Source organism: Gavialis gangeticus, unplaced genomic scaffold, assembly GCF_001723915.1.
Source record: "Gavialis gangeticus isolate Ggan-Ray unplaced genomic scaffold, GavGan_comp1, whole genome shotgun sequence".
NCBI classification, from domain to species: Eukaryota; Metazoa; Chordata; order Crocodylia; family Gavialidae; genus Gavialis; species Gavialis gangeticus.
Genome location: NW_017729009.1, coordinates 5,608,669 through 5,620,145, shown reverse-complemented (window position 1 = coordinate 5,620,145; position 11,477 = coordinate 5,608,669). Strand labels below are relative to the sequence as shown.

Genomic DNA, 11,477 nt, shown 5'->3' with positions numbered 1-11,477 from the left:
TGCCATCATCTAACAGGGTGGCCCTCATTTTGAAAGATATCCGTTTGGCTTCTAACTTTGTATTTTGCCAGTTTGTGGCATGTAAGACATTTTGGCCCAGATATTTAGGTGATTAACTCCCCTTCATTTCTGTGAAAGTGCCTAAATAGGTTTACAAATCTGCCCCTTAATAGCTAAGTGCTATAATATGCACCACCACATGGCTGAATTTCAGTTGTGGATGGGTGAATTGATTCCTCTTTTTCTGTAGCTTGCCATTCTGTGAAATGAGCTGTCTTTTGTGTGCAGAAATGCCCATATACACACCTTGCTATGTCTTCTCTCCTTCTGTAGGAGTCAGGCTTGTCCGTCTGGATAGGGGGCCGTCTGCATCCCCTGGAGGGTGTGCCACCCCCCGTGGCTGTCTTGCTTATCACCATAGTGATTGCCTTATTCACAGAGTTTGCCAGCAACACAGCCACAATTATAATCTTCCTGCCTGTCCTGGCAGAACTGGTAAGATAGTCCAGGTTACAAGGATAAGCTCTCTGGTCTCTCTGAGTGCACCCCCTCAGATCCTTTACCTGTTGTGAAGCAAACTCCTACAACCCTCCTTTTCTTATATCTGGGCCTGGGCTACAGCTTCTCTTGTACGAATCCTGGTGCTACAGCAGATCTGACTTGTTTTGGCACCTGCAAGTCTTCCCTTCCGGAGCCTGTGACCAGTATTTAGGACAGGTGAACAGCCAGCTTCTCCAGCCAAAGGATTATTTAATCTTAATAGCACAAATAAAGGGTAGAATAAAGAGAGAAAGGACTTTAATGCAACAAAAAGTTCATAAGCATTTCTTTCTTGCCGTAAGCCTTACTCCCCCATACACGTAGGCCAAGCAGGTCATGCTCTTTCCCACCCTCTAGCTGGAGTTTCTCTCTGTATACATCTGATTCCCTGCAAACAACCCCAGACAAAAGCTCCTCCTGTCCTCCAAGAGTGTGTCCTTACAAATGGTGGGTTCCCAGCTTTGTCTAGAAAAGAAAAACTCTTGTAACTTTAGCTACAGCCTGGATGTAGCATCTTTACAATTTAATAACGTAAGTATTGCTTGATGATGATGATGACGATGACCCAGGGTTGTGCTTATCTAGGGCCATTGTGTTACCTTCCTGCTAGTTTCCTAACAGCCCTGCTGTTCCATATGCATGCAATAAGCATACAGTTAACCCCATCTTGCCCAACCCTAACTATTCAAATAAACAGGAAATATATAGCATTAAAAAATTATCTGTCACAACCTAAACTCCCCACAAAAGTGTTTTGCTGTGTTGCAGTAGCTGTCCCTTAGTCAGCTGCAGAAGATGCACTAAAGAAGCTGAAACCCAGGTCTGTAAAGATCATGTGAGCCGCCACAGATCGCCTCACTTCATCTGCACACTAACCCCCGCTGTTACTCAGGTCTCTTTTTTTGGGGTCTTGGTGCACAGTAATGCATCCTAATGCACCAAGGCCTTGGGGCTTAATCACACCACAGTGTTGCCTGTGTTGCCAGTGTGTTCTAGAGACTGGATTCTTGCTTCTGCCACTGACTAGATTACAGGTGTGACTTTGGACAAGTCACTACTTCTTTCTATGTTTCAATTTTCCTATCTCTGAAAAGAAGCTAATCCCACCTATGTTATCAGGTTTGGGCTCTGATTAATACTTTGGGCTGCTTTGAAATCTTTGGAAGCAAAATGCTAAAGGAGTACCTGGGGCAGAGTCTGAGCATGGCAGAATAATAAACTTGAAAAAATTATTAGCACTAGAACAGCAGGATCGATGCTATTATAGATCATAGAGCACAGAATACTATCATGCAAAGTGCTGTTTACTTGTCTTTTGAGATGCCTCTGCATTTTAACTAATAAATGTCAATGTTTTCCTTTCCTCTTGTGTTTTTTCCCCAAGGCAATTCGTCTGAAAGTAAATCCTCTGTATTTAATGATACCAGGAACTGTGGGATGCTCCTATGCTTTCATGCTTCCAGTCTCCACTCCCCCAAACTCAATTGCCTTTTCTTCAGGACACTTGCTGGTCAAAGACATGGTAAATTGTTTTGTATTTAGAAATCACTGAAGGGAAGAGTTTAAAAAAATAATGTTGAGACATTCTACCACGTGAGCATTTTAAAGACACACAAGTCAGCATTTGTTTTGGTAGTGTCTAGATGTAAAGTACCTTGATCTCTGCCATGCAAATCTTGCTGCCTTAGAATGTCTTAATTGTTTAAGCATTTATGGAAAAATTTTGCCCTTGCTTAAACCAGTGTCAATTAAGAGTAGGTCAGCTGGCTTCACTGTAGTTGCTCCCATGTAAGTGTTGAGAGCCGAGTGCAGTGAGGGTACTGGAACTGCCTCCCAACTGTTATTAAATGATTGTAGTATTGTTAATTGTATTATAATGATGGGGTCTTCATCCCTTTGCTCCTCATTTTGCCCAAGTTTGAGATCAGACCCATATGGCAACTGCCCTTACAATCATGTCTGCCTTGTAGGGGAGCTAGCAGGTGTTCTTTGCACTTTCCTTCACACTCTTTAGCATGACACTTCCACTTTTTATGATTAAGTTTACCTGGCCTTAACAGATGCACAAAATGTCTGACACTGGTTGGACATAATTGGATCTGTGGGTATCTGGGTGCATCTACATGAAACTTTTACTGCAGAGCAGCCTTAGCTTCACAGAAAAGTTTGTGTCTACCTGACTAGCCCTATTAGGCCACAGTAAGCTAACTCTACAATAGGTTATTACTTGTAAACACAAATACTATCCTGTGGTGGTGGCATTATTTGGTGCATAGCAGTCCATGTGTACACACTGATGGGGCTAGCTGGCTGGGGCATAAGGGTGCTTCAGTGCAGAAGCTGCTTACCTGGCTCAACATGCTGCGGTCCCAATCATATAAAGATGCAACACACAGGAGCAATAAACTCTGCCAGATTTTATTGTGTTGCATTCATTTCATGTGTAGACATGCCCTCTGAGAGCAAAGGGACCTTTCTTTCACTGGCTTGCGTTCTAGGTTAGGACAGATCAAGCCAGGAAGTTATGGAGCATCCCAGTTAACCTTGGTCAGGTATTGTAGGTGCTGCTTTATTTTCATTATCTTTACGTGAAGTGCAGGTCAGACAGTCCGTGACGTTCTTTAAGTGCATTGTATCTGATCAAGGGTTGACTTAATTGACTTAATTAAGACAGGTTTTTCTTAGCTGAGGGTCTGACTTGAGCTGATATGCTTGGACCATTATTTGCCCAAACAGTTCATGTTCAGGAGGATGATAGAAGGAAATGAATAGCAAGGAAAGACAGGCCAAGTCTAGGGGAGCCAGAAAGATGAAACACTACAAGTCAGAACTGTCCAGGACAAGCAGCTAATTCAATGTCTTACAAAGCTTAATGGGGAAGGCAAGTATGAATTCTCAGATGTGCTGTCAAATTCTGTATAAAAATGAAAGTTACAGCTTGTACAACAGTTAATGTGGCTAACAAGGAGATGTGCTACTTCCTACAAAAAGAGGCAACAAGATGCAAGAGATACTCAGAGACTTAAAGGAAAATGAACCCTGTTCTCTCACGTTCTGGGTGAATGCCCTCACTGATGACCTGCTGTGCAAGGAGACCCTTTCATCACTCTCTTCTCCTCAGCTGGGTATTGAAAGAAGCACCACTATATTTTGTGTATAGCAACCGATCCTGTACATGTGCATTGGGCGTGCTGTAGGAACGCCCACCATAGCAAGCCCCTCAGGAGAATGATGGGCATATTTTCCTGGGATGCCATAAGCTAGAGAACAACCATGGCACGGTGCGATTGTTCTTTCAACCAGACTATGATTTCCTCAGGTCAGACTGGCTGGATGTTAACTTTTTTCCTAATCTTGCGTCCTATCTTTGCCTGACCCTGAAATGGAGAGCCAGGTGGTTGTGCTCCAGTGAAAGCATAAGTAGAAGATGCACGTGAGGGCAAGTGAGGTGAGAAACCAGGCTAAGTCTGCTTACCGGCTGGAAGAACCTGTCAGTTCTTGTGAACCTCCTCCAATTCTTACACTCTCCTATTCAGTGCAACAAAGGAATGGTGCATGGGTGGTTGAGTTTGATCTTTACTATGCTAATGAGGCATGTTAGCAACTCAATCTCCCTTCTGGTCCTGAGGCTTATGAAACCAGTACTCAGTGCAGCAGTGAAGACCCCTGGAGTTCCCATCCAAGTCAACAAGTTACGCTTTGTGGTTATATATGCTGTCTGCAGGGTCAAGCCCTAAGGCTTTGCAACAGGGGTGGCTGAATGCACTGAGATGAGGCTCACATTTTCGATTTGACGCCATGGGAATCTGGCTAACTGTGTCAGCTTTTCAGCAAGGGAGCCAGAGGAAGGAAACGCTCCTGCTAAAGGTGGTTAAAGAATTGGAAAGTCAGGGAAAAAAGATACAAGTTGCTGAGCAGGGGATCTGATCTCACACTTATCTACATTTCATTATGCTGATCACTCCCCAAGCCCCAGCAGGAACCCGAGGAAGCCAAGCTCATGTTCGCAGCTTAGCTGAAGAGAGGGGCTGATTTTTATGTTTAGGGTCAGTTCAGGCTGGAGCTTCTCTCCCTTGCCCTCTTTTATTTATTGTAATGTTAAGTGAGATAAACCCAACCTACTCCCTGGCTTGTTTGAAAGAATAGTTTGCTTAGGTGCCAGATTGTTTCCCAAGTTTGTATTCTGCTCTTGTCTAGTTCCAGGAGGAGGCGACTTGTATCACTTCCCTTTTGTGCGGAGGAAAAGAAAGTCTGGTTTGTAAAAGTCCCTTTCAGTGGCACAGGCTTTTCCAGTAGTAGCAAACTGCTCAGCCCAAAAGAGGCCAGCATGCCCTCCCATCTGGTACTTCCCTATCTAACCCCAGTTCCCTTTGGCCACAACTGTGCTAAAGTGCCCTGTACTGGAGCTGCCACAGAGCAGCAGTAGCAAGTGGCCACTGAAGTCTGTTCTCTCCTTCCCTTTGTACCCATTGCCCTGCTTTAGACTGGGGTTAAATTGTTGCCATAGTTGTCTGAGCTTGTGCCTTCGTTCTGAGTGGGGTGACAGCTGAATACCTAGGAAACAGCAGGCCAAATCCTGACGCTCCTTCCCAGTTTTACTCTGGCTGAAGCCAGTGGGCCGATTGCCCGGTTAAACACTGAACAAGGCTTGGGAGAAAGCTGAGTTTCTAAAGCAAGTAGATGTGTTGTTTGTCAGCCTCCTGCTGTCTTTGGTAGCAATGAGCTCTGCTGGGTTTTTCTGTGTTAAATACGGTAAGGATTACATAGCAGCCTTCTTCACTTACTCATATTTCCCTCTGTCTCCATATTGCTCTACTTTTATGGAACCCTTTGTTCCTATTAATTGATTGAAAGGATCCTTGGTTTTGCTCATTCACTGCACATAGACCTTTATTGTATTGCAGGCAGGGGTGCTTTTCTAGGATGAAAATAAAACAGGAGCTTTGGGACAGAGAGGGCTTTTATTCATTTTTTTGAAGAGGGATTTTTGAATGCTCAGCATGTGCATATTGTAGGCATGTACCTTAGATTTAGAGTCTTAGGAGATCATTTCACTGCTGCAGAAATGAACCTTAATACACTCCACAACACACATTGATAGCGTTGCTAAAAAGCCTTCAAAGGTTCTGAGCATCCACTTCTCCCAGTGAAGAAGAGCAATAGAAGATGCATCTGCTCAGTCTTTCAGATCCTGCTTCTGCTGACACCCTGGGCTAAGCTTCCAAACTTCAGTAGTACAGGGTTGGGTCCCAATTAAATAAATCAAGTATGCACATGATTTTTTTCAGCATGGGAGGAGTCCCACTGACTACTTACGTTTTGTAAGTTAAGTATGTCCTAAAGGGCTTTGTTGGATAAGGACCTGTGTGGGATTTGGGGGAGTGGCTTTGGAAAGTCTAGTTTAAATGTTTTTAAGAAGGCCCTGCTACACATTTAAATGAAAGCTGGATAGAAACAAGCTACAAAATTGTTACATGTTTTCAAGCATTAGTGGTATAGCTGGTTGGCTTTTTAATAACTGAATAGTCATTTTTATTGTATGATAACTCCTTTGCACATGTGGCTGGTCTAAATTTATTGTGTGATTAATCAGTGAATTGTGTGATAATTACTTTGCACAGGCGGCTGTTAAAAACAGTACTATTACACAGTTAACCAGTTAATTGCATACTTTATGTAACACCTAGCAGGGGCCAATGACTGATAATTAAACCTTGTGTGGTCCGCCCCAGCCTAGTCAGCTAGGCTCCTTGCCTCATATGCTCTGGGTTTCCAGTCTGCGCTCAGATGTAACATACTGGTATTTCTTTCACAGGCAAGAACTGGGCTTTTCATGAACCTCATGGGGGTCCTGCTCCTCAGCTTGGCTATGAACACCTGGGCCAAAAGCATCTTCCAGCTGGGCAGCTTCCCTGCATGGGCCAACGTCCATGTGGAAAATGTCACAGTGTTGTTGACAGATGTGGAGAATGTCACTTTAAGCTCGCTCAGCAAAATATGAGCCATGCAGTAGGAGGGACTCACTTAGGACTTGAGCACTGGAATCACTGGAGAGAATGTACAGGAGAGGCCTCAGCACTGCTCATCCCCCAAAGGACCAGCCACTGCAGCCAGTTGTTTTATTTGTATGAATATTGTTCATTGTCACAACATAAATGTTTCTCCTTGTGGAAGAGTCCCCCCATCTCCAACAGATACCAGTCAGAGTGTTCAAGAGAACTTAGTCCCTCATGCGGAAGGACATTCATACCCTAGTAAGGGTCTGACAGTACCTTGGGCAGATACCACTCCTGTTAAAATTTTTGGGAGCTTTGAGGTTAATATCAATTAGCTAATTTCCGATACCCTGGCTCATGCTGGATAGTAACTGCACTCCCAGGCATGGAGTCAAATGAGGCCATTTAAGGTGCTACTCAGTATGAAAAAGGGTATCAAAATCTGGCCCAGTGAGAGGCAGATTGAGCTCTGTCATTCTAAAATGCTTGGTAGGGTCAAGATTTCATTAGGCCCTCACAGGTCTATGAAACTAGGTGATTGTGCCATGTAGGATGAAGACTGTTTCTTCAGATTTTCCTGAAAGGATGACTCAGGAGATGTCTAGCCAGAACTTGGCTTATTGCTCCACAGGCAGAAAGGTTGGAAACACCAAGGCAGAAGTGTGTTTCAAAACACATTAATTACTTTGAGACTTTTCCAACCCAATAATTTCTAGCCATACCTTCGCACTGACTGGACAAGTGGCAATTTGAGGCCAAATACAAACCTGCCCTAAATCCATGGATATTAATGGAGTTACACTACTGGTAGGTATGGCCTGTCTTAAGTTCATGAACTTTTTAAACTGGAGCTTTGAGGTTGCCTCACTCTTGAGAAAGCAGCTAAGTCACAGGTCAGTGACAGACTGCAGAGGAATATTATTGACATTTTTGAAGAATAGCTTTTGAGTCTTATGTTTTTTAAACCTGATTGCTTGGATCCTTTTAATGAAAGAATATGCAAATTGACCACAAATCTCATCACCATTGTAGCCAAAATCTTTTAATTTGGGCATGTAAGAAACAAGTATATTTAATTTAAAAGATCTATGTTTAAAACAGATGGCTTAAAAGATGAGGGCTCTGGTGTGATACGGGGAGAGGTGGAAGAGAGAGTCCTTGCACTGATTTGGATATTGGACTCAGCTGGTCCCAAATTCTTAGCTGGTGCATGCTGGCCGAGTTCCAGTGAAGTCAGTGGAGCTAAACTGATTTACATCAGCTGAGGATCGGGCTCTTCTCTATTACTCCTGTGTTGCTGATAACAGTCGGTGTCAGCTCCAAGAGCAGGCAGGGTAATTTATCCATCAGACCCAATTTTCTCTTTAATCATAATTGCTGCTGCTGCTGTGCAAATGACATTAAGATTACATCACAGATATGAATGTTTGCAAAGGTCATGCTGAAACCACCAAAACAAATTTACTGAAACTAGATCAGTCTTGATGTGACATCCTCACAACTGTGGAAACTACAAAATAAAATGCATTCATTAGCAGGTCACATTGTGATGTTGTATCTATAGATCACAAATGGGAAGGCTTGAGTCTCCCCTTTCAGTTGCATTGAATTCACTCCAGTGACTTAATAGACTTATATGGTAGGAGAAGAATGGGGTTCTGCTTGCATTACATCTGTTCAGCTCAGCCCAGAAACCATCCCAATGAATGCAAATATTGAATGCAGATATGCCTTTTTTCTGGCAATCAAGCCAGAGATGCAGGGTGGGAGAGGCATGTGCAGGGCACCAGAGGCTGAGGCCGTTGTATCTGTGCAACGCCATGCTGGGGAATAGGTGCTAGGATAGCACGCTCATTGCTGCTTGCACTGCATGCTCTGAAGCATTCAAGAGTTGCAGCACACATGCCCTCACTGCAGGCTGCGAGGTGCCATGTTCCATGACTGACTGGGCACCCTCCTTCTGGGGAGCACAGGGCTTTGCTTGTGCTCCATGGGGGGGGTGCTAGCAGTCTGTGGCTGGACCCTAGGCTGCTGTGCTGTGGGGCTGGAGAAGGCCCTAACTGGGTATAGCCAGAAATCGCATAAGAGCAGATCATAGGATTTGGACACTTTTGTAGCACTTTCTAGGCAAGGCTCTCAAAGTGGTTTACAGATGCAACCACTCCAGTGAGGAAAGGCAGTTTTGTTACTGCTGTGTTACATGTGAGGAAACTGTGGTACAGGCAGGATAAAGGACTTGCCCAAGGCCACACTGTGGGAGAGCTAGGAACAAAATGCAGGCGTCCCAACTCCTTGTCCCATATGCTACCCAAAGACTGAACTTCTGCTCTCTCTAGAAATGTCCTTATAATCAGGACACTGATCTCAGAGCCCAACAATGGTGCATTCCTAAGGGCTTCGATGTTTCCTTGCTCTGATACAGCATTTCTAAGTATAAAGCGTTACATAATACCTTTGTATCCATTAATTTGTGAGAGTATACATGTCCCCAAGTTTTTGACTTCTACCCCCTAAATCTGTGCAGCCTGATTCATGGGTTTAAGTGTATATTATTTGGCATGAAATTCTCTCTTACATTTGGTGCTACTAGTGACTAACCCCCAAATTCACAGCAACAGTTTTATAATGCCTCACAAACCACTTTGCCTCTTTCCAAATATTTCCAGTTTGTATAGCTCTCTTGCTAGCTCTGAAGCGACTCAAGCCTAAATTTTTATCAGATCTGTATGTAACCCAGACCAAATTTAAATCTTAATTCTTCATGTTCCTCACCACGTATGGTGAAATAGCCCACTGGTCATTAAGGCTGTTTGTAGACATGCTCACTGTTTTCTAAACTGTGTTAACTGATTCACATCACACAGTTTGAATCAAATTTCAGTTCAAATTAAGGGTTAATAGACAATCATTGACCTCAGGGAGGTTTTTGTGCATTTCTGCACTTCTGCAGTAGAGATGGCAGCAGGCATCTGATGCCACATCTAGTGGTGGGCATGAGCAACAACAAGCCCTAGATACCTGCCGTATATACATGTTAATGCACTTTAAATTGCCTAGTTAGTCTGCATTAACTTTAATCCTCATTCAATGTGGATTAGTTAATTTGGGATGGAGCTAATTTTAATTCAGACTACAGATGTCCATGTGAATATAGTGATGGCTGTAATCTAGATTAAACCTAGAAAAATGTAACATTTATAAATGGCCTAAGACAGCTTTCTAGGCTCCTGGTACACTAGGTGATGGGAGATTTGAAAGTCTCCAGAGAAGGACATTTGAATTACTCTGTTAATCTTCTATAATTTAGACCAAGTTAGTATAAAGGAACTTTATTGGCATCTGCATCAGCTTTCTTTACATGTAAACACCCAGTAATCTTCATGAGAACTATTCACTTGTTCGCTCCTGTTAATTTTAATAAATAGCAAATACCATTCACTCATTAAAATTTAACATTCAGAATATCCTCCCTTTATGTCTTTGTATCCAACCCATATCCTGAGTGCAATTCTAAATATTCGCCTGAGATGTTCAGATCAATACAAACTTGGATTGATTTATAACAATAAAAATAATGCATTTTTATTTTTCTGCATTTTCACCTCAAAGGCAATAAAGTGCTTTACATGGAAGAATCACTACCTGTCTAGTTCTTACACTGCCCCTATCACCATTGTAACTGAGCCCCTCTACCAGTGAAATGCAGCTGCCTCTAGGGCTACACATAGCAGGTACCAGTTCACAGCAGCTCTTCCAGGAGTTTAGACCCCAAAGTAAGGAAGACTTTTATATACAAGTGAAACACCAGGGGGAGATCTGGGTGGCTAATGATAATTTCCCGAGTTGGAATTGGTCAGGAAGGAGGGGTCTAAGCGCTCAGAACTGTGCGATGGGACCATTAGTGACCCAAAGTGGCAAATGACTCCTACAAAGGACAGTGCTGCCCAGTAATAACTACAAAGCGGCACTGGTTTTCCACTGACTCCAAAGGCAGAGTTCCATTTACTGAACTACCACGATGAGTATTTCTTGTAGTACCTGACTTTTCCTTCAGGTCACCCATCCAAAGGGAAACCTGATCAGCTGTGGAGATCAAACAGGCTTGAATCATGAAGTGGTATGGCAGCATCCAACCACGAGAGGTCACAGTTGCTTCACATAGAGAAAGATTTCCTCCCCCATCACAAAAAAACCCTCTTTTCAGTGAAGGCAGTTCATGTATTATGCACTGGAAAACTTAGTGGTTGGGATTTCTGGCTCATCTGCAGCAAATCAGCAGGCTGCATAGAAAAGAAATAAGAACCCAAGCTCAAACATTGCTCCATGGCCTCTCTGCAGTCCCCTTACGATGCAACATGGACCAAAAAAACTATTTATCCACTAATACATTTTTGCAGGTGCATTAACTAACTCAATTACATAATAACTGGAAAAGAAATGGCACAGATTCTAAATCAGAGAAATGCTGGGAGGACAAGAAAGCAATTAAGTGAAAGTGGAGTCATGTTTAGAGAAGAGAGTTATTGCAAACTGGTATCACAGATTCTGATTCTGTGTATGTGTGCGCATGCATGTGAGCATGCACGTGGCTTTATGGCCCTTGGCTGACAGGGTCTTTTGGGACTGGTAATGAAACTCTTCAGATCAGCTATTCTCAGCCAAGCTGTTGCAGCAGTCCAGGGTGCCATGAGATCTTTTTAAGAGTGACATGAGGTGCCATGCAATATTAGCACTGTTAGGTGTGGAAACATCTACACGATTCACAAAATAAACTCAGAGATTTTAAGCAAGAATCCAAAGTGTCAGAAGTATTTTGACCTGTTGTGGGCTTTCTGAGTTCTCTGCAACAGAAAAATAGTGCTAGTATTTTTCCATAGTCAAAAAAACAAATGAAAGCAAAGAGCTGGCATTTTCCAAGGGGGACTTTGAGTCTAATGAGGC

The 11,477-nt window shown here is 43.1% G+C and overlaps 1 protein-coding gene across 1 annotated transcript in view; it reads left to right on the top strand.

Moving 5' to 3' along the window:
* SLC13A3 (solute carrier family 13 member 3) overlaps positions 1-10,174 on the top strand; it is a 57,659-nt gene extending 47,485 nt beyond the window's left edge. Inside the window, exons 11-13 of the mRNA XM_019509852.1 lie at positions 334-495; positions 1,925-2,062; positions 6,356-10,174. Coding sequence (XP_019365397.1) covers positions 334-495; positions 1,925-2,062; positions 6,356-6,541 — 486 coding nt within the window. The 3' untranslated portion in view covers positions 6,542-10,174. The remainder of the gene's footprint in view (positions 1-333; positions 496-1,924; positions 2,063-6,355) is intronic.
* Positions 10,175-11,477: the final 1,303 nt, after the last annotated feature.